The 24,042-nt window shown below is 31.9% G+C and overlaps 1 protein-coding gene across 1 annotated transcript in view; it reads right to left on the bottom strand.

Moving 5' to 3' along the window:
• Nucleotides 1-23,591, bottom strand: part of LOC115889630 (protein cueball) — a 52,090-nt gene extending 28,499 nt beyond the window's left edge. Inside the window, exon 1 of the mRNA XM_030909679.1 lies at nt 23,367-23,591. Coding sequence (XP_030765539.1) covers nt 23,367-23,439 — 73 coding nt within the window. The 5' untranslated portion in view covers nt 23,440-23,591. The remainder of the gene's footprint in view (nt 1-23,366) is intronic.
• Nucleotides 23,592-24,042: the final 451 nt, after the last annotated feature.

The raw sequence follows: 24,042 nt of genomic DNA, 5'->3' as shown, positions 1-24,042 counted from the left end.
TTCATTTGGCATTTTCCATAGTAAATTTTTATCAAAGCCGCCCAATGATTTTTCTCTCGCATTTAAGAGCCATATGAAATAATACTGCGTGTATCGGCGAAACCATTAAAAATTTTGAAATACTTTAAATACAAAAAAAGTTCATTTTTTAGCTCGCCATCTATTGAAAAAATAATATACAGGGTGGTTCCATTAAAAAAAAAAAGAAAAATTACTTTATATTTTAGAATGTTTGCCGCAGAATTTTGAACATCCTGTATGATTGAAGATTACGATATTTATAAAAGTATAGACCATGTGAAGTAAATACCTAGTACAGTTTTGATTTCAGGACAGTTTTTGTATTTGTAATATGTAATTATTCTTTTAACGAAGGTTGAAAATATATATTTTTTATTTATTTATTAATATCTCTGAAATTATCGAAATATATTTACTCATATCTTAGGATTATGTAAAGTGATCTGAAAGGAAGCCAAAAAGCATTAATATACAGGGTGTTCCATTTAAAAAATAATCATCCCGATCCATTCACACTTTTTTGAACCACAAGTTAAAATATTTTCCTCAAATACATCCTCGTACATACTTTAAGTTTGCACTTAAATAAAATTTCCAATTTTTTTATTCCAGGAGCTACAGCTGCCCGACGGAATATTTGCCGAACCCTGTATAGACTGACTTGGTGATAGCCGTCAGTTTTCTGGGTCTTTCGTTTTATCTGACATGCAAAACCGATAGGTAAAACAGTGTAGACGGGGCTTTAGACATCTGATTGAAATATCTAGTTCAACCTAGAGCTTAAATAAAATAAACAAAACATAAAAATAACAAATAATTTTCGATCGCAAATGAAACGAATCAGGGCCGGCGCGGCGGAAGAAAAATATTGAGACCGGGCGAGTACCCTATCTGGCGCCCCCCCTCCCACCTCCTTAACAGTTATTATAACTCTCTTTTTCCTTCAGTCCTATACTTTAACTACAAATAAGCATATCTATGCTACTTTAACGATAAATTTTCACTTATAATATCACAAGAGCTTAAATTATTTTCGGAAATTTTTTTGAGGGCACGAATATTTTGAAAATTTTCCTAAAATATTCGTGCCCGAAAGAAAATTTCCAGGAATAATTTAAGCTTGCGTGGTATTCGGTAAGAAAATTTCACACCTAAATTTGAAAAAAAAAAAATATTAATCCAACATGACATTTTAAAATAATTTCAATTTGTTAATAATATTAACAAATATTATTATATTTTTAATTAGTTACATCAAATGCTAAAACTCAAATGGGTAATATTTCAATATATAGACATTGTAGTTCATTCACATTATGATTGTAGATCTTATGTTTACCTTTTCAACTGTCAAAAAATTTCCACTAAAGTTTCGTGGCGCCTCGAAAAAATTTCCGGAAATTTTTTCAGTTGCCATGGTAACTAGTCAACATTAAAGCATGTTATTGGTTGAAAAGTAGAGGTGTGAAATTTTCACTTAAATATACTTCAAAATTCTTCTCTTCGTTCAATCTTAGTCTGCGATTGTTGTTTTTTCTACACCGGTCTCAAAAGTGACTCACTCCTATAAATTTTTTATTTTTTTAGTTAAAAAAACCAGTTTTGATTTTTGATATGTTAGTATATGACATATATTAGGTTTGATTGCCGTATTCAATGGTTTTTAGTCACTTCCTGGTTGACCGGAAATGACTTAATGATTTTTAAATGCACGCTCGGTATATTTCTACTTTATTCCAAAAGAAAATGACATTCTGAGTAGAATGGCATATCATATGTCAAATTTTGACATTTTCGCTTAAAAAATCGTATTTTAAATTTTAATCTATAGTGCCAGGGCTGTGTTAAAAATAAACAAATTATAAGGGGAGAAACTTCTGAGACGCACTCGGCATATAGAGCATAAGAAATAGAATTTCAACTTCGGCAGTCTCGTTCTGGTATAAGTGATCTTTGAAATCAAAACAGTATTTAATTGCAAGCAGTTGCATTATTTTTTATTATATTTTATTATTAAGAATTTAAGAAAATTTTCCTTTCTTTTTCGCAAAAAATTACATATTTAGTGCAGAATCAGTATTATGATCAGACAGTTTTGTCGGCTGCAAAATGAGGATCAGCCAATGTTTGAGAAGCATTTCTTTGTGCGAAATTTTTCTTTGTGTGATTCCTCTAATGAGAAAATTCTACGATTTTGCTACCATTTTCAGTGTATTACTACATATTCAATCCGGAACAATCAAAACCACCAAAAGATTGATATCTTTCCCACTACTATTAATAAATTAATTTAATTAATGAGGCAAACTTATAAGTTTTTTTTTTAATAATAAGGATATCGGGATCCTCTTCAACTTCTTGCGAATGAATATTTGCTGCATATAACTTTAGGGCATATCAGCCATTAATAACAAATAAAGGGTGTGGAAAAGTGCAATTTTGAGCGGTCAATCTAAAACTTAATTTTGCTGGCTCTTGACCCAAAACAGTTTGTTTAGAAATTTATAAAAACGAGAATTGTAGAAAGAAGGATTATTTAGAAAAAGTTGTTAGCTTTTGAGTTATAAAAATGCCACGAACAAATCCGAGTTATATTTTTTTATTTAATTTTGTTTAATATTCTTCCACGAAAATGAATTCGCAAATCCCAGTTTCGGATAGAGCACTCAAAAAACATATAGAATAGAAGAAATCAAAACTATCCCAAAGCTTTCGTGCTAAGGATTTTTTTGAGCATAATTTCAGTAAACTATAATAGAATACATCTAGGATATAGTATAGTGTTTATAATGTTTAGTCAGATATTCTTCCCTATGTGGTGTGGTAATAGCTAATGTGTTAATGTGGAAATTGACAGTACCGATTAATTAATGAACTGGATATTCGTTACTATTTGTTTAGATTACTGTTTTTAAATATTTTAGTTGCTGTCGTGGCGCCCCTCGTTTCAGGCGCCCCGGGCGGCCCTTCCGCTGGCCCTGAAACGAATTAATAACATATACTGATGAGCGAAGTGACTATTCTGTATAATTATGGTATATAAAATTAATAACAAAAACATTAGAAACTGTTTTCTAATAATATTAATTAATATTTTCTATCCTTATGAACAATAATAAATAATAATGTCAAATAAGTTGTGACCCGTTCACGTTCTTGTATTTTGTTATTATTTACTTGTGCAAGAAGCTGTATATATAAAGCAGATTGCGGTTTGGAGAAAAAAATGGAAAACATCGATAAAGAAAGAATGCAAGCGCAATATCTAGACGCCTAATTTTCAAGCATATCTGCGACTTGTTAGTACTCATTATTTTTAAATTACATATCGATAAGTAAGTAATTAACAGGACTTGAAGAGAACGCAATTGCATGGTAAATAAACAGAAATCAGTTGAACAGTTGGACTTAACGCACGTTACTTGTAGTATTGATGGACCTTTTTCATGGAAATGTATGATTTAAATAAAAAAATTAAACAGAACCAAAAAAATCAACATATTCAACATCGATATATTTCACTTTTCTTATGACGGCTCCAGACCAAGCAGATAAAACAACGACAAGACAGAAACATTCATGCTTTACGACAAAATTGCGACAAATCCAATACATTTCTGCGACATTTTCGTCTCATTTTTGTTTTGTTTCAAAATTCGGAGACTTTTCAGTGTCTCGTCTCGAGTCGGTAAAGATCAAAGTGTCTATGTTTTGTTCGTATTTTTTACAAGTTGTCGGCGCAGTGTGGATGGCGTGTGCTGCCAACAGTAGGAGACCATCAGTGAAATCAAACATGGTTAATAAAACTCATTCGCAACAACTAAACTTTTGACTTTGTTGTACTTTTGTCCTTGCGGTGTGGACAAATTGTCTCAAGTTTGTCTTCCTCATTTTTTTGTCGCAAGTTTGTCTTGTTTTTGTCTCAAAATCGTGTTTACTTTTTGTCGCCTTGGTCTGGATCCGGCATTTGAAAGGAACTATCGGAAACAAGAAACAGCCATCTTATAGCGTTTTTTCAACCACACCACTGCGAACGGCAGCTTTTCATCGGAGAGCAGTCGTGGATAAGGTATTTCACTGGAAAGAAAACTAATTAATAACAACAAACAAAAGAATATAGATATTGGGCGCCAGGCATGTACAGAGAAAGAAAACACAGTTGTATATTACTTAAAACTAATGACTATATTTATTCACGATGGACTGTGATGGTAAATAACACTGTAAAATTCTAGTAATTATAGTAGTTATATGTCAAAGAAAGTGAAAACTAGAACTTAAATCTAAACTTAGTTGATTGTTCTTGAGGCAATCCTGCTTCAAACAGTAACAGCGTGAGGTGGGACTCGTATCTCTGTACTGTCTCTCGGCCAATGCAACAAAAGGGGCCAGGATGAGGACACCATGAACTAATACAGCCGTAACTATCGATTAGGCTTAAAAACAGGAACAAAACAGTATGAGGCCTACGCCACATCCACGCTGGGGCACTCTGTACATAGGATAAACTATCCGTACAGTGGACGGATCCGGAAATCTGTACATAGGAACACTACCCGTACCTTGGAACACTACTAGGACCTTGGATAATGCTCGTACCTTGGACACAGTTCGTAACTTGGACATCCAACCATAGGATAATATCCGTAACTTGGACACAGTCCGTACCTTGAACCCTAAAAATATGAAACTCTTGTTTAAAACCAAACAAGGTCTAATAAACAAAGTAAACCTACCTCGAATTACTTCCGAGGGTTCAATAATAAACACAGAAACTGTCCTTTCTTCCATTTAACATTCTGGAGGACAAAAGCAAAAGAACACCAATGTGCCAGCAAAATACAAATACGAGTTAAGGTGGGTCAATCCAAAACTCTACGCTAAAAATATTCAATAATAATAACGAATCTAAAAAAGATAATATCTCATCTTTACCTGTAGCTTCGAAATGGCAGCTGATTCAGATTTTGCAGCAAGATTTAAATTACCATTTCTAAAAGCAGGGTTTGCAACCGTGCCGCAAACCGGCCAAACCAAAAAGTGAGGTTAAAGTGCAGAGAGGCGCCTTGAAACGATCTTGACAGCCCTCCACAGAAGCAGTGAAGCGATAACAGGGTTGTTGACTAGAGAACGTAAAATTTACGCCAAACGTTTCAAATAAAATATCAGGCCTGATCGATACGGAATCCGGTGACGATACGCCAGACATCATATATTATATATGAAAGACATGTAACGAACTAAAAACGTTACAATCTTACCTGAAGGGCAAGCTCCATAAAAAGCGATCAACTCAGTAACCATCAATTCGAAGTTCATCAAAGAATTAACAAAAAGAATATACAAAATTAGGCAAAAATAATAAATTCCTCCTACTCTGAGTGCCAGCCACATGCCAGCCAGCCCACCAAGAGATTGAAGGCAATGAAAAAGCAAACGATCTAGCTAGAAAAGGAGCGAACACTCCACTAACTGGACCAGAACCGTTCTGTTTCCCAAGCGGAAACCAACTAAAACCGGAACTGAAAAACTTCAACTAGACGTATCAGGTAAACTTAGAACCAGAAAATTTTTAAATGCATTATAACTTTTTCTTTTAGATTTTTTTGAAGCATCATTGCAAGGGAAACATATTTCTTGAAAAAAGTTTGGGTTTTTCGCCACATTATTTAGAAACATGTTTATTTAGATATTTCACTAATCGAAGCATTTGCTAAATTTCCAATATACAGAGATGCCTTCAAACCAAACAAAAATAATGAACTGGATTACGCAAACAAGTTCAATAAATTAGCTAATCAATTCTGAAGTCAAAGATCAGCGTTACTTTGTATTCGCAGTTATTTTTTATACAAGAATAATTCTAGAATAAACGTAAAGCTGACGTTTAATTTCCAAATTAGAAGATGACACACTAGAGGTGGGCAAAGATTGAACGAGCCGTTCATTTGAACGCGTATTAAAAATGAATCGTGAGATTCGATTCACTGCTTGGAATAGGTTCGTTCAATTGAATCGTAGCTAGCACGGATCCCTAACATTTAAACTATGAGTCGTAAAAAAGAATCGTGAGAATTGAATCGGATCACAATGCGATCGTTCGTTTCTACACTGATAAAAAAGATAGACTTGAACTAAAGTCGTCATCGTTCTTGGAAAAAAAAATAGTGGCAAGAGAATTTATTTTAGCGTAAAAGAAAATATTTTGCCTGAAGAAAAACTCTCTTAACTCAAGTAAACTGATTCTCTTGAAAAATTCTGTGTGTTTTGAATAGAGGACCCACGGAATCCGTAACAATAATTATTTTTTTAAGAATCCAGATTAAAATTATTTTGCAAACAAATATGTTTATGATTTACATTATTTATATATACACAAATACCAAAATAGACTATTTTTCTTTCATTTTCAAAAATATATGTAAATAATATTTATCTTTGTTCTTAATATAAATACTGTCTGCGTTTATAGATTGCAGAAAAATCAAGACGATCAAGCATGCTCTGTATGATGACAGACATTTCATTCTTATGGGGGTTAAATTTCAATCTTTGAATAAGAAGACTAAGGAAGGAGCATATCAAAAATCTTAGGTACACCGCGATGGGCCTCAAATATGGCCGACTTAAATTCCGGTTTATCAGTGTCGTTCTAATTTTATTTAAAAAATGTAAAACTATGATGTAGGGTAGACGTGGGGTAGACTCAATAATTTGTTGTTTTATGTTACGCTGTGAATAAATGTTGGTGGTTATTAAAATTGTTATAAAAATATATAATTCTAATAAAATTAGATAAGTTATAATAAGTATTTATTAACACAAACATCCGATACGCTACTGAAGCAGGTAAGTCAAATTAACGTATCTAAATTCTTTGACATCTAATCTTTGACAAGTAATAAATAAAAGCTAAAATGCAAGAAAAATATATAATTTAGTTAATTTAAGGGAATTTCATAAATGATCGGTTTACTACACGTATGTATATTATATAGTCACTTACTAGCGAAAAGTTGTTCCATTATTTCACTCAATTTTTGCCGAGATCTACCGTACGCTACACAACCAACTATTTTAGAATATTTTTCGATAAATCGCGATAGTGTCACTGTTAATTTAAGTTCTGCCACAATTTCCATCTAGATTTACTACCTTTATACAACTATCAGTAGTAGAATAAATAATAAATAACATAAAATAAGCTCCGTAAAGACTGACAAATCCACAAAATTTCAAATCAAATTCAAATGTGTCAAACAGAACTGTCAAGGATCCCCACCCTAGAGTGCTTTTATGGCGCTTTTTCCGCCCACCATGCATGAATACATGGATAGCATTATGCTCCTTCCTTAGTCTTCTTATTCAAAGATTTCAATATATTTTTTTGTCAAATTTCAAATTCAAAAGCTAAAATCCTGGTAACAAAGTTTATAGAGATAAGAGATTAGAGGTACATGGTATCTAGCAAAATAAGACGAAAAATAATTCACTACAATACACCAAAACGCTTTACTTTTAAAAATGGACGCGCGTTTCACTAATCATATTAGCATCATCAGCAGATGATTAATCAGTCTTACTCATTTACTCTATCTAAAGAAGAAAACATTCGACCAATGTGTACTACCAGTCATGACCTACGTATGCAAAACCTGGACACTTAAAAAGGACATCATAAGGAAACTGCAGGTCGCACAACGTTCAATGGAACGAAATATGCTGGGAATAATCAAGGGAGACCATAAAAGAATAGAGTGGAGACCCAGGTAACAGAACGGACAACAGATGGGCCACAAAAATTACAGTATGGTGCCGACGAGGAATTAAGAGACCTAGAAGAAGACCGAACCTTAGATGGGACCATGATATTAGGAAATTTGCAGAGATAACTTGGGCCCGCATAGCCAACAATAGACAATAATGGGCCCAACTACAAAGATAATATCTAAATATGTGAGGGAGGCGACAGCATAATTGGAAATGGTTGAATAAGCTGAAAATGATAATGATGACTTATCTGCTGATGATCACAAACCAAACATGGTCAGCGAAACGCTCGTCCAGTGTTAAAAGTTTACATTTTAGTGTTTGGTGTATTTTAGTGAATTAATGTTTTTATTTTGCTGTTCTAACAGCAAAGGTTCCAACCCCAACTGTAATAATTGGTGTCCATCATTCACATTGATAATAAAATCGAAAAAAAAAACAAAAACATTTATTTTACAGTAGTATGCCTACGTGATATATTTGTATTTGTCATTAAAAAGAACGAAGTCAAAAGAAAACTTATTAATCACGGATCATTTAACAGGCCAAGATCAACCAAGATCAAGTAATAATGAAATGCTGAGGAAGTAGCCATCAATCTATTCCTAATAAGAACAAGAGACTATTATAACAAAAAGGAAATAAAATGAAATGTCAAATAATACAAAATAATTAGAAAATAAATAGTTTTACCTAAAATTAACACTCTTAATAAAATAACTAAAATAACTAATGCGATAGGCTAGTAAAATTGCGGTTCTTTATACAATCCGATTAAAAAAAAGGAGTCAATGAAAGCTAGGCAATGATAATCGATGATAATTTAGCTGTCTCAATATTAACTAGATTAATAGAACATAAATATGGCTCAGATAAGATATGGTACACCGGATAAATCCTGCGTTGTTCAACATATTGTTGATAAAGAAAAGTCATTGTATAGATACTATTAATTTAAAATTAATTAAACAAGTCTCAAATTACAGGCAATTAGATGCATATGTGAAAGTCAGAATTAATAAATGTAAAGATCATATGAATGAATCTTAAATATTAGTTCAGTTTTAATCATCTGCTCATGATGCTAACATGGTTAGCGAAACGCGCGTCCAGTGTAAAAGTAAAGTTTTGGTGTATTGTGGTGAATTATTGTTTTATTTTGCTAATTAGTATCAGCTAAAGTATATCCAACGAGTCAGGGAGATTTCGACAAATGACAGAAAAGTCAATTTAAGCTTGATTTTCATGCGTCCGTTATCCGTTGATACGATGGTCCGACAGCGTGCGGCGCTTTGATTGGCCATAGCGTTTTCGCGATATTTTTCATCCGTAAATTTTTTACTCCAGCCGGCCAACGAAGAAAGATCGTACGACAACGGACGTTTTGACAAAATTAATCTAACCTTAATTAAAATATAATAGTACAAGAGCTAATAGCAACGTCAGGAAAATGAGAATTTTAAGAAAGCTGGTTTACTGTGGTAGTACTGCTGTACTACTGCGCATCACATCATTTTCGTGTGTTTTATGGGATTTCTCGTGTATGAGCAGAGATACAATGATGCGATTTTCAAATTATTTTGCTACTTTTTGATGAAACTAAATATGCTACACATATGTTTTTCCTAGCCTCCTTAGTTCCTGAAATACAGGGAAAATTTGTGATGCGCAGTAGTGAAAGATGTTGAATACAGATATGATGCGCAGTAGTGAAAGCAATGTCTACCGGCAGCCAGATGATCCGCACTATGTTCAGGAGAGCATAACAAAAGATATATAAAGAACCAGCTTTCTTAAAATTCTCTCTCGAAAGCGTTTGGTTGTAAACATAAGTAAGTGGCTCTTAAACATAAGTAAAACAGCGAAATCGATATGGAAATGAAAATATAAAATGACACCAATCACAAGCAAATCGTACATCCGATGAACGGAGGCATGAAAATGCAATAAATTTAAAAACTGACCAAACCAAAGCAATCGAAGTCTTTAAATTGAACCAATCAAATTAATATCGTATCATCGTATCGTCGGATAACGGATGCACGAAAATCAAGCTTTAGTTGTGAATTAGAATGACAGGCACAACTGCCACTGTAATAGATCGTTGGACAGACTAATATTCATGAGACGCAGGTAATCATAACAAAATAAAGATAAAAAAATTTCAATTCACATCCACGAGTGCACCGAGAACGAAAAAATTAATCAGATAGATATGGGTCATAGACTTAAAATAAAGTATAGACTGAGCATCTCATTCATAAATAGCTGGAACATGCGGTCAGACACTGTCTTGTTATTGTTGTGTTATTGTTTTAGGTTATAACGAGTGCGACACGAGCGATAGATAGGTTGTCTCTGTCGTAACGGTCGTTCCCTGACGACTCTGCCGAGAAACACAACACTACAAGGGAAAAAATTCTCTCAGACGGTTCACAATAACCTTCTTTTTCGATCTGACTCGTATAGGACCGACATAAAATCCTTGTAAACTTCTTGCAGTTAATAAATCTGTTAAGTTTTTTTTCCGATTGATCGTTGACTTGTTCCTGACAGATTTTATTTGTTGCTACACATAATTTTACAAAGGTTTTTCTATGAATCACTACACGGTGGCTAGGATAGATAGGTATAGCCTTTACCTTGGATGGACAGATACAATGTATTGAATAAGTTACAGAGTTTACTTATTATTACGTAATTTTTTATTTAAAAACCGCTGAGTTTTTCGGAAAAACTCTTAAACACGTATATTTTATTTTGTTGTTTTATAGAAGACCTTGCAGTCGAACACTGTTCTTTTTAGAACCTCTTTGAGTGCAAAGATAGCTTAATTGCCGTAAAAAACTCATCGCAACTTTATTAGAATATTTTGAATGGAAAAGCGGTAGTAATGGCCCTTTATGTCCCTTAAGTGTTATTATACCCTTAAGTTTTAACATCAGCTCCCAATCCCAACTATCTATCGCTCTTAGTCGAAAAGAAACAGTATGTGCACTATGTGCGCATATTTGAATTGAAACTTCTTACTAGTTCTTACTAACAGCTAATAAACTGAAGGATTTGAAGGATATATACAGGGTGAGTCTTAAATAAGTGCAAATACTTTCAGGGGTGGGATATTTCGACCCCAAGGACACGTCTATGAAGTTTTTTCGCAAAAAAATAAAATCGTGCATTTTCTTTTAAATTTCCCTGTATATTTTTCGAAAACTTTTTAGAACTGCCTGTTCACCGCAAATTTTTAAAAAGTTATAGTCATTTCCGGTGAAATAGGAAGTGACCAAAAACAATTGAATGCGTCAATAAATCCTAATTAATGTCATATACTAATATACTAAATCTTGTTTTTTTATTTGAAAATATAAAAAAATATGGGGATGAGCCACTTTTGGGACGCACCCGGCATAATAAAGACAGTACCGAGTTAAATAAATGTAGTTTTCATTTTATCCACTTCCTATCACCTTCTTTGTTTTAATGGAACAGATTTATGTTTTCTCTAATTTACATAAGACATCACCTAACCAGAAAAAAAATTACAACAATCATATATTTTTTTCTCTCCCTGTCGCCGATTCTATTATATCTGTGGAATAGATCCTGTTTTGATTAATATTAGGGGCTGTAAATGTTTGACTAAAATTAATAATTTATTATTAATTTCAAAAAATACGTAATTTCGATTATAAAATTTCTTCTCTAACGTGTATTTTATTATTTTTATCCTTTTTGGATTCTAAGACGTTTTTTCTAAACTTTTATTTAAAAAAACCTGTCCTAAATCTTAATAAAATATAAAAAAGTTTAAATACGATATATTTTTAATTTAATTATAGCTTCATTAAAATAAAAAAATTACCCGGCTATGATACGGAGAGTTCAGGTGTACTTGAGAAACGAAAGACAGTGTTGCGTTTCTCGGCAGAGTCGTCAGGGAACGACCGTTACGACAGAGATAACCGATCTATCGCTCGTGTCGCACTCGTTATAACCTAAAACAATAACACAACAATAACAAGACATTGTCTGACCGCATGTTCCAGCTATTTATGAATGAGATGCTCAGTCTATATTTTATTTTAAGTCTATGGTTACGGCACTAAAAGGGATGCAAATACAGAAAAAATCCGGTGGCTCTCAAAATTTTTCCAAAAAAAAAAATTTTTTTTAATTTTCAAACTTAAATAACTCGGTTATTTTGAACTTAATTGAAAAAGGGTAAAGAGAAAATATGTTTCTTTTATCGAGATCTACCAGCCCTGAAAATATTTGCACTTATTTAAGACTCACCCTGTATATTTTTTAAGAATGCTTTTTATAAACTTCCAAAAAATTAGAGTTAATATAAAACCGTATACTATTCTATCTTTAAAATTTTATAATTTTTTTTTTTAATTTTTATTAAAAACGATAATTCTATCGTTAGCCCTGGCAGCTGTGGCCATTAAACCAAAAAAATATTACTACATCTACATATATCTCTGACTACTACTAACCAACAATTTGTTTTATGTGGTCAGTTTTTGTCAGGGTTGGAAAAAATCATGATTTTTTTAAAAAAATCAGATTTTTTTGATTTTAATTCAAAACAATATTTAAAACGGATTTCCAAATGACTAGGACTTATTTCCAATTAAAGTCCTATCCTAAATGGTTAAATCTTTATAACTCTGCCCGATACCGATAACATTAACAATTCTAGAGCGCGTGTCATTTTTCTACATCGATCACCAATATATTCCGCAAAAAAGTCGCTCCCTTCAGATCAAAAGGATTTTTTTCAAACGTCTCAAAAGTATTAATTTTTGTCATTTTAACGCCTAGGCATAAAAGTAAAGGACTGTTACGCCTAAGCACAAAATTACAAAAATATAATATTAAACTGATATTAAGTGTCAAATTCAACGAGAATACAAATAATTGTTGCTCGATTACTGCTTATATTAGTTGCAATGTTTGAAATTGATTAAAACACTATTTGTAATGTTTAAAAAAAATGTTCTATTCAGAGTAAAAATGTACTTTTTGTGCCTCACTCTAGTCGGAATAGATGGTCCTTCAAAGGTAGAGGCTAGATAGGCTAGATGGTCCTTCAAAGGTACAGCATCGTCAAAAAAAGTATAATTTTTACTCCTAATAAAACAATACACTATTGTTCGGAAATAGTCTTAAGTCGAGAATGAAATTAGTATGTATTATCTAATATCAAAGTACTTACTGCAGATCAAAATTTCGGTAGGAATTTGGAAACATACAACCGTTTCAAAAAAAATAAACCAACATATTTTCTGACAACGATTCTAGATTCTCGGGAATGAAGATATAGTCTGTATATTAGAAGAACCTAGTTCTGCACTAGACTTTGCAAATGATATGTATTCGAACAGCGAATTTTTGTCACTTATACATAAATTTTAAGATAAATCCCTGTGTTTAGCGGTCTAATGGATTGGTTGCGAACACGAAATTACTTCAAAAGTCGGTCCAACATTTAAATTGATGAATAGATATTTTTATATAGTTTTATAACATTTACAATTATTTTTCGATTTATTATCTGTTATATCTGATATAGAAATATTTTTTATAGTTTTCTAGCACACATTTTAACAACTTTTACAGTTATTTTTTGATTTATTATAGTTTCAATAAAATATTTTTTTTATTTAAATCACATGATAAAAATTAAAAAAATCACTTGATTTAAATCATGCCAATCCTGGTTTGGTATATATAATATATACCAAATATAGTATATATATATATATATATATATATATATATATATATATATATATATATATATATATATATATATATATATATATATATATATATATATATATATATATATATATATATATATATATGTATAAAAGATGACAGTAACGAACTCATAACTGACATTAGCAGCCTACTGAACCACTGGAAAGAATACACCGAACAACTATTCCGCGAAAATGAACAGAGAATCTTTACGGATAATTGCGCTGGCGAAACCGCACCCAAAATACTAAAGTCAGAAATCATAAAGGCCATTAAACAGGGAAAACAGGGAAAAGCAGCAGGACCAGATGAGATTTATATAGAAATAATAAAACTGCTGGACGAGGAAAACATTGAAGTCTTGGTGCAAATGTTCAACAACATATATGAGTCGAGTCAAATACCACAGGACTGGCTACACTCGGTGTTCGTACCCTTACCAAAAAAACCCAATGCTGACCACTGTGACCAGTTTAGAATGATCAGCTTAATGAGCCAGGTCTTAAAGCTCTTCACAAAAATAATTCACGGAAGAATATACAACAGATGTGAAAAGGAGATCAGCACCACACAGTTTGGGTTTAGACAGGGATTTGGCACAAGGGAAGCATTATTCAGTCTGAGTGTTCTTCTTCAGAAGTGTCGAGACCAGCGAAAGAATGTATGCGTGTGCTTCATAGATTACCAGAAAGCCTTCGACTGTGTCAACCACTCGGAACTTATAAAACTTCTAGAGGAGAAAATGGTGGACAGGAACGACCTGGCATTCATAAAAAAGCTTTACTTAAACCAGATAGCATCGGTGAAGGTAGGAAATGAAACCACCTCTAGTTTTCCAATAGAGAAGGGTGTAAGACAGGGTTGTGTCTTGTCGCCTCTCCTCTTTAATTTGTATTCGGAGGCCATTTTTGACAGTGCCTTAAAGGACACAGACGACGGCATAAAGATCAACGGCTACGCGGTTAATAACCTTCGCTACGCTGATGATACAGTCATCATTGCTGATAACCAAGAAGCATTACAGCGACTTATCGATAGAGTATCCGCGGAAGGCGAGCGACTCGGTTTAAAAATCAACATCGATAAGACGAAGACTATGATGGTTGGCAGAACCCCGATCGACCGTCTAAACATCTCGGTGAACGGCCAACAGATTCAACAGGTCCCGAAGTTTAAGTACCTCGGCAGCTGGATTACCGAAGACCTAGATCCAGACACGGAGATTCGAAGCAGGATCGAACAAGCCCGAGCAATATTCACGAACATGAGAACTCTGTTGAGTAACCAAAGCCTGAGTCTACGCCTACGTTACCGTTTTGTAAAAGGCTACGTATACTCAGTACTACTATATGGCGTGGAGACCTGGACCCTCAAGGCAAAAACTATGAACCGACTAGAGGCCTTTGAGATGTGGATATTTCGAAGATTGCTCAGGATTCCTTGGACTGATCGCGTGAGAAATGACGAAGTTCTGCGACGTATGGGAACGGAAAGAATGTTGCTTCAAATAGTTAAAAAACGGAAAACAGCTTACTTGGGCCACATATTTAGAAACACCAAATATCAATTCCTGAAACTGATTATGGAGGGGAAGATTGAAGGAAAACGTGGCATCGGAAGAAAGAAGTATTCTTGGCTTAAGAACATCAGAGACTGGACTGGTCTCGATGCCCATTCACTCTTTAGAGTCGCCCAAGATCGAGACGAATTTGCCAGAATTGTCGCCAACATTCATTAAATGAATACGGCACACTAAGAAGAAGAAGAATCCTGGTTTATGTGTAAATGTTTTGTTTATTATTCATTATTTATAGCGATTTACAGTAATTTTCTTAAATTATACGAATATTCTCGTTGATTATTGGTTTGAAATAAATATAACAGGGTTTCTCCAATGAAAATACGAGTTCCTAACTATAAATTCTAATTTTGAGCTGGCAAATGAGCTAGATGCTTTATTGAAAATTGAAAATTTACTTCCTAGCCTTTTTACTTTACAACAAAATTGAAAACGTTACCTTTCATAGATCGCACTGATTTTCTAAATGCTATTGAAGTGTGATTAAAAATTGATAAATTGAATTTTAAAATGTTTTCTCCTTGTAGATATGTTGCAGAATAAAAAACGAATAAAATAGATGTCTATTTCATTCAAAGATTAAATACATATATCAATAAAAATTAGAACATCAAAAATGGTACATAATACATAATTATTTATGTTGTCAAATGTTCAAACCACAAATAATTAAAATAATTTTTCCATCTATTCAATTTTGTATTTGTAATCTGTGTCTGTTGTAACATCCTAGTTTAAAACTAATATTTGCAATACTTATTTAATTACTTTAAAAATGTAATATTATGTTTAAAAGATTGCAAGGTAACTTATAGGGTTTATTGTTTATAAATCATTTTTACCAGCACTTTTAAGAGATATTTATGTGACCATTTAATAAATCTATTTTCCTGTACAAAATAGCAGAACAAAAATAATGATTGGAACTGCATGAGTAGTTTTATGAACTTGAACTTATATAGTTTAAATAAATTGAACACACAAACAAAAAAACACAGTTATAACCTTCTAGATTTTTTCTTACTTCACAACGAACCTTAGCTGTATTTAATTGGCATTATTGAGGAAATTAATTTATGAATTCTTATTAAAATAAAATTAGTGTATATACGTATATACAATAAGCATTGTTTATAAATTATTTTTTGTGCGTCTGATTGTGCATTAAAACCATTTGTTAAATATGTAATTAGTATTTTGAACAATTTTGATTATAAAGCAATAACTGCATTATTTTTTTCAAGAATCAGAAATGCACTGATTGTTTCTTTGACGTCAGTCCTTGATTTATTTAATAATAATAGAAAAAATTATTTACTGCAGGAATATAATTTAATGTCACTTGTATAAAAAATAATAACTTACTATATTAAAAGAAAGAGTGAAATTAGGAACAAGCAGAACAATGCTACATTAAAATATTATTTTACACTTTTGTTATAACATTAATAATATAATTGAAGGAAAGATACTTTCACTTATACCAGTACTTTGTATGTACCCAAAACACCATTAGCTATAAGTTCATTTACATTAAAAAAGTGTTATTAGGCCAGGAACAGGTCAGTTTTTTGTGCTATCGATGTTTTTAAAACATTTTTTTTAAATTCGTAGTACGAGGGTTGTCTTTTAAATTTTATGACATGGTAGGCGCCTGTCAACATAATAATATACAGGGTGAGTTTGAAATAAGTGCAAATAGTTTTAGGGGTAGTACATTTCGACCCCAGAAAAACAATTATGAGGTTTTTTTCACGAAAAAAAAAAATAAAAAATTTATAGCTTTATTTTTTTTAAATGAAACCCCCTGTATATTATTGCATATTTAAATTCTTCCTTCAATTTTACGCAATAATCGTAATACACAATGTACATAAATTGAAGAATTGAAATGTTAACGAAAATTTTGTAATTTCCAAACTTGATATACCCTCATTTATACATCTATAAATGCTAACTTAAGAACTAATATCAAATGTTATTAAGTATCACAGTTTTGGCAGAATGGCATCGTTAAATTAAACTGAACATATCGAAATTAATTATATCAAATTGTTTAAGTGATATTTTCAAAATTCATTAACTCGGAAACGGTTGGTTTGAGGTACATTGTGTTTATTTCGATTTTTGCCTAGAATTGAAGAAAGAACCGAAATATGCAATAATATACAGGGGGTTCCATTTAAAAAAATAAAACTTTGATGTGCCACGACTTTATGAACGACCTTGTATATTTAAATGTATTACCCGCTAATAGATATTTATAAACCCTATAACTTTTGTATTTAACTTTTTGCGGTACCTCCTATATTTTACCTAATAATCGACCGTTTCCGGAATAGGTCCTGAGGAACTAGTTCTTTGAGAAACTGGGAACTAGTTCCATTCATTCCGGGGTTGGATGGGAATAGTTGATTGGAACTAGTTCGTTCACGAACTACACACCTCTATTCCAAAGTAAAATAACTCATTTTGAAGAATATGAGAAAATAAGTTTCTTTATCGAGATCTACCAGCCCTGAAAATATTCGCACTTATTTAAAACTCATCCTGTATATCAAATGTCAAAATTAACTGTCATCTTTAGTTAACGTCAAAGTATCGATTCGTTAATTTTCGCACAATTTTTTTACAATTTTCGAAGACAGGTTTCTGTTTTGGCAATGAAGCACCACATCGTTCGACAATAATTTCTCGTTGGTATGGAGAATTTAAACGTGAACGTTTAAAATCTAATTAGCAAATCTAAAATTGCTATCAGATAGGCCTGATAAAGTGACTTTTTCGTTATAAAAAGTAACAACAGGAAAAAATAAAATTGATTCTCAAAATATTCGTTTTCTTCAAAAAACCCAGCAATCCTTGATATTTTTGAAACTTTTTTGATGGCATGTTGGAGAGAGTCTCAAGGTGCAACTTTGCCCCAATTTAACCATGCTCGTATCTATTACGGTTTCCGAGATACTAATCCTCGTACCTCGAATTTGTAGCACCCTGCATTCCCTAATAATAAAAAATTACGTTATAAATTTGAATTTTGGTATCCTAACAGAACTGTCCAAATTTGTGTGCTGGAACGAAGCTAATAACACCCTATTAAACTCAAACTAACAAATTAATTGTTATAAATAGAAATAGATTATTTAACTGAATATTCCTCATTAGATAATATTTATTTGTCAATGATTATTTAACAGTAAATGAATTGACTATTAAGATAGTACATTTATCATAAACGTGTGTAAAGGTTCGAATTTTATTACATCAGATGCACTTCCCGACTAATAATGTTTATTGTAAAATAATGTACCTAATCTGTAGGGATTCACACTATTCACTTGATTATTGGAGTTGATTACATAATGGAATAAAATAGATTACGTATAGATAAAATTTAATTTAATAAAATAATAACTTAACATATAAAATATTTAAACTTTAACAGTAAGGGCAAATTTTGATAATAAAATATAATACATTTATATAAATAATGTTTACATATAGGTAATACAAAGATTTACTTATAAATTATATAAATAAAATAATCTCTGTCCCAAATCTTCAAAAATTAATAAAGGTATTATTTTTATTTAATTTTCTTATTCTTTTGTCTGCCTAACTAAATCAAAAATACATATTTATAAATTACCTACTCTTCCACTTAAAATAATAGCGTACTTCATTTATTTTAAATATTATATTGATTGTGATTTTACATATTGTCAAGGTGTATGTGGCGCTAAACTGTATTACTGGTTGCCTACATTGTCGCAACGTGCCTACGTGTCAAGAAACATGGCGAATTCACCAGAAAGCGAAACAAAGAATATTACAGAATTCTATAGAAGGTTCGAGAAACCGTCAGTAGGGGTATATAAAGACCCACGCTTGGCGGCAGAGTTCGGAAAACTACATGTTACTTTTAAAAACTACATTACACGTAGTTAAAGTAGTTTATGTAGAGGGTGTAGTTTATGTAACCTATGTATGTAACTTTCAAATATCAAACGTTTGAGGTGAGGTTATAATAAGTTGAAGCTTTAAAAACACATGATATATTTAAAAAAAACAGAAGAAATATGGCTTTAAATATAATATTTACGTCATGTTATCTCTATTACACCTCATACAAATGAAAATTATTCATAATATCAATACATAGTTTATTAAGGTAGTTTTCATGTAGTTAATGAACGGGAAAAGACGTAGTTTTTGAAGAAAAACTACACGTAGTTAATCAGGTAAATTACGTCTTAATTAACTACTTCCGAACCCTGCTTGGCGGTTGGGCAGTTTGAAGTTTGATAATACCGCTTTTAAATTGTGAATTCATTGGCGAAGGTGCCAGAACCATTAGAGTAATAGTAGTTGCATAAATTGTGTTGTAAATAGTATAAGTTGGGTGTACAGAGTGAGAAAAATAAATTCGTTAAGTATTTTATCGTGAGTTTGAATTAGTGGACCCACGGAATCCGTAACAATAGAGAACAACGGCATACGGTCGAGTCGGCCTACAAACACGTAAACGTTTGCGTACGCATGCGCATTTCTTATATTTTTTTATTTTTTATACACGTAAAAGATTCTTTACGTCTACGTATACGTGCCAGCAGCGGCCGACTCGACCGTATGCCGTTGTTCTCTAATATAAATTAAGTTAATAAACGTATTACTTGTGGTATTACATATATTATTATAATTATTAATCCCTGGTTTTATGTTCTCGAGTTTATATAACTAACATATCCATACTGCAATAAAAAAATGTGTTTAATAGAAATGAAATAAATAGCTTACAGATTACACTAGACACTACGAAGCGAAAATATAAGCGATGCCAATTAAACTTTTAGTTACGTAATCGAGGGCGCGATTTTTAAATTCATTGTTGCCAACCATGGACGTAATTGGCGTCAGGCTGACTAACGGGTATTAAAATTTCCCGTTGAACATTCAAGTGGTAGCTCTGCTGTAAAAAATGTCAAGTTGCCACATTTATTTATTTATTTCCTGACATTGTCATTCGTTTAGACCCTTTAGTTACGTATTTCGAGTTTTTGGTTAAATGTATTGTGTTGTGATACTTTAAGCTTAAAATTTTTTACTACCAGATCTTGCGGTCGAACATTGTTCTTTTTAGAACCTCTTTTAGTGTAAAGTGTACAAGATAGCTTAATAGCCGTTTCAAAAAACTCATCGCAACTTTATTAGAATATTTTGAACGGAAAAGCGGCAGTAATGGCCCTATATGTCCTTTAAATGCGGTTAAGAAGGTGAGTTTTGTTGATGTAAATAATAACTGTTTATATATACCTAATTATAATTAATTTATTTCTGTTTCCTAAGTTATCTTGATTAAAAGAAAATATGTAAAAGTGGGCAACGCTGTGCCGGTCAAGCTTAATCACGTGACTAAAAGTTTATTTGGTATGATCTACATAAAGTTGAGACTAATCACAAGATACAGATCACAAGCCACAGCGTATCGCAAGACACAATTGGTTACAAGACACATTGGATCACACGGAAGAGTAAACGGGTCACATGATACAATGGATTACAAATTACAAGACACAGTGGATCACTGAATGACAAGATACAGCAGATCACAGGGTACAGTGGATCATAGATTACAGTGGATCATAATGTACAGTCGATCATAAGGTAGATATAAAAAGCATTTTTGGTAAACTCTGTCTCTAATAGTTTCTGAAAAATAAAATTAATTTTTTTAAAAAGGTCCGATTAAATTAATATCTCCGAAACTAAAGTTCCAAGAAAAGTCGTAATATATCTACAAATTCATTTACCCACTAGTAGATATAAAAAGCATTTTTGGTAAACTCTGTCTCTAATAGTTTCTGAAAAATAAAATTATTTTTTTTAAAAATGTCCGATTAAATGAATATCTCCGAAACTAAAGTTCCAAAAAAATTCGTAATATATCTAGAAATTCATTTACCCACTAGTAGTTATAAAAAGCATTTTTGGTAAACTCTGTCTCTAATAGTTTCTGAAAAATAAAATTAATTTTTTTAAAAAGGTCCGATTAAATTAATATCTCCGAAACTAAAGTTCCAAGAAATGTCGTAATATATCTACAAATTCATTTACCCACTAGTTGTTTTGTTGTAATATAGAGGGTGTACCAAATAAAAAATAATTTTTTCTGTTGATAACTCTTAAATTATTAATTTAAAAAAAATATACTTAAACCATTATATTCTACGTAAAAAGGTGCTTTGGAAATGTTTTCATAGAAATACAAAATTTTCCATAGCAAAAAAGTTACAGTGATTTGTTAAAAATGCACATTTTTGAAAAACACCCCGTAACTCCGAAACGGTAACATATTGATGTGCGGTTTTCACCATCATGTTTTTCATAAAAATTAAGTCCAGACACCGATATTAGTTTTCGTCTATCTCCTATAGAAAAGGGTGTTTCCATTTAAAAGCGTCGAATTTGACCCACCCTGTACAGTGGATCATAAGGTACAGTGGATCATAGGGTATAATGGATCATGGGGTACAGTCAGGGGCGGATACAGAAATTTATTTTAGGGGGGACCCAAATAAAAAATAATGCAAAATATGCCTTAGGGGGGGGGCTTTTTTTTAACCCAAAAGCCTAATATTTAACTCAATTTACAGACTTTAGGGGGGGGGGGCCCATGGACCCCCCCTCTGTATCCGCCACTTTGTATCCGCCCCTTTGTATCCTGTGAATTGAAAGAAATTCGCAAAAATAATAATCAAAATATGAAATAATATAAATAATATTTTAAATAGTTTAAATTATTTTAATTAAGATTTATATGATATAAAGGCTGATTTACACCTATCCAGTAGCAGGGGCCAGTTTCATTGGTAGGTACGGCAATACTGGCGGTGGTAGTGGCACCGTGTAAACATACTTTTTCGTAATGTTATAATGATACTTTTTATATTTGTTAAATATTTATAGTAAAAGGTTTTTGCTAATAATTATACTGTATACTATGATAGATAAAGTATTAATATTATTCATAATGTTAAATTTACTTTATAAAATCGGAATTTACACAACATGTAACAAACAAACATACGTGAGCGGTTTTTGCTTAACCACAATAAATAAAATATACAAAGTATGTGTCCGTATATCCAGATAATTTTATATTTCATTCACATTGACTAAAAAATTTACATTACCAATTTCATTAATATACAGTGATAAAAATTATTATAATATAAATAAGTAATTAAATAATTTGTTACATTATTTGGTAATCAGTACATAGTGATAAAGTATAAAATAAAATAAATAATTTTAGTAATCAGTATTTTAGTAGCTATAGGAGTAAATCCTTCCATAAAAAAATAGAAAGTTTATTTTTTATCATTTCAAGAAAATAAAGATTTAAATATTTTTGTTGTCGTCTCGTGAAAAAGTCGCACACCTAGGTACTTCATATAGGCATTTTAAAAGAAAATCATTTTATTTTTTAGAAATTATTGATTATTTTGTATATCTTTATAATCAATATTAAACAAAAACTCCCAATATAACTTAATAAATAATTAAAATAAATCAAATTGAATGAATAAGTAATCAATAACTGTTTAAGTGGATGTATACGAGAAGTGGTAAGAAAAAATTCCATATTTTTATACCTAATTCAAATCATATTAATTTATCCATGATATAATACAACAGCACTTAATACTTGTATGGTATAGTTGTTATTTATAATTATTAATCTAATTAAATAAAATAATATATCGGATTTACATAACAGTTTTACTAATTAAGGTCTATATGCACGTGAGCAAAATGTAAAAGTTACGAAATGTGGGAATGAACTTAACATGATTCATTGCCAAAAACTTTCTATGAACTTTGAAATAGTAATTAATCTCTATAATATTTTATCTATAATAACTTAAATAATTTAAAACATATGAACTTCGAATGCATTGTAATTTGATCGGTATAAATAAAAAAAGATATCTATTAATAAAAAAAAAATGTTTTGTTATATAACGTACCGTAAAAAATATGAAAATATGAATGTTATAAATTATAATGATATTATTCAGATCAAAGACGGTTTTAATTGAAATTATACGAAAAATAAGCGAGTATCGAGCGCGAGCAGGGCCTACGTGACGGACAATCCCAGCCGCATGGCGCGGCGGCGGTAAATCCGTTCCGATTCAAAAAAAATCGCACTTTTTTCACTTACCCCAGTCTTGATGTCCTTTGATGGCGCTGGCGGCCATCGTCCAGAGGAAAATCGACACCAGTTTCAGTAACATTTTCACTGTGCGACGTTTGTTTCGGATGGAAAAACTAAATGAAAAAATCGGGACGATTATAAAATAGAAAGGCACATGCAGCGGCACGGCACACCGCGAGCTGACGCAGGCTGACGTTTCGGGCGCGCTACGCTACGCGTTTTATAACTTCGCGTGTAGAGTAGGTAGGTCGTAGCTCTGCGTCTTTTTAGCACGTGGTGCGGCGTCTCGTTATCTTCGTTACGCCGCGCTGCCAGATTTATATTTACTTAGGTAGATCTAGGGATGTTTAATCATCTTCCTTTTGCATCATAGGAGAATTATCCATAATCTTAATTATGGAATATCTATCAAGTCAAAGCCTTTTTTAATTGATTAAAGCAAGTTTTTCGACTTACAAGACATTGAAAGTTATCCTAATTACCAACGCCTTATTAATATTAGATAAGATACCAACTATTTTTCTCCTAACAAAATTTCCCTAATGAGTTGAAAATAGACATATTTCTTTAAATTCAAAACATTCAGTTTTAAGACACTCTGTATACATAATAAAAATTATTTTAAAAATTTTTACAATATTATTCACAAACTAAGAAGAGGGAAATCAGGCGACGACCAGAG

Source organism: Sitophilus oryzae, unplaced genomic scaffold (assembly GCF_002938485.1).
Source record: "Sitophilus oryzae breed Bouriz unplaced genomic scaffold, Soryzae_2.0 scaffold_817_pilon_pilon, whole genome shotgun sequence".
NCBI classification, from domain to species: Eukaryota; Metazoa; Arthropoda; class Insecta; order Coleoptera; family Curculionidae; genus Sitophilus; species Sitophilus oryzae.
Note: the sequence above shows the minus strand (reverse complement) of the source record. Positions and strands in the feature narration are given on the sequence as shown.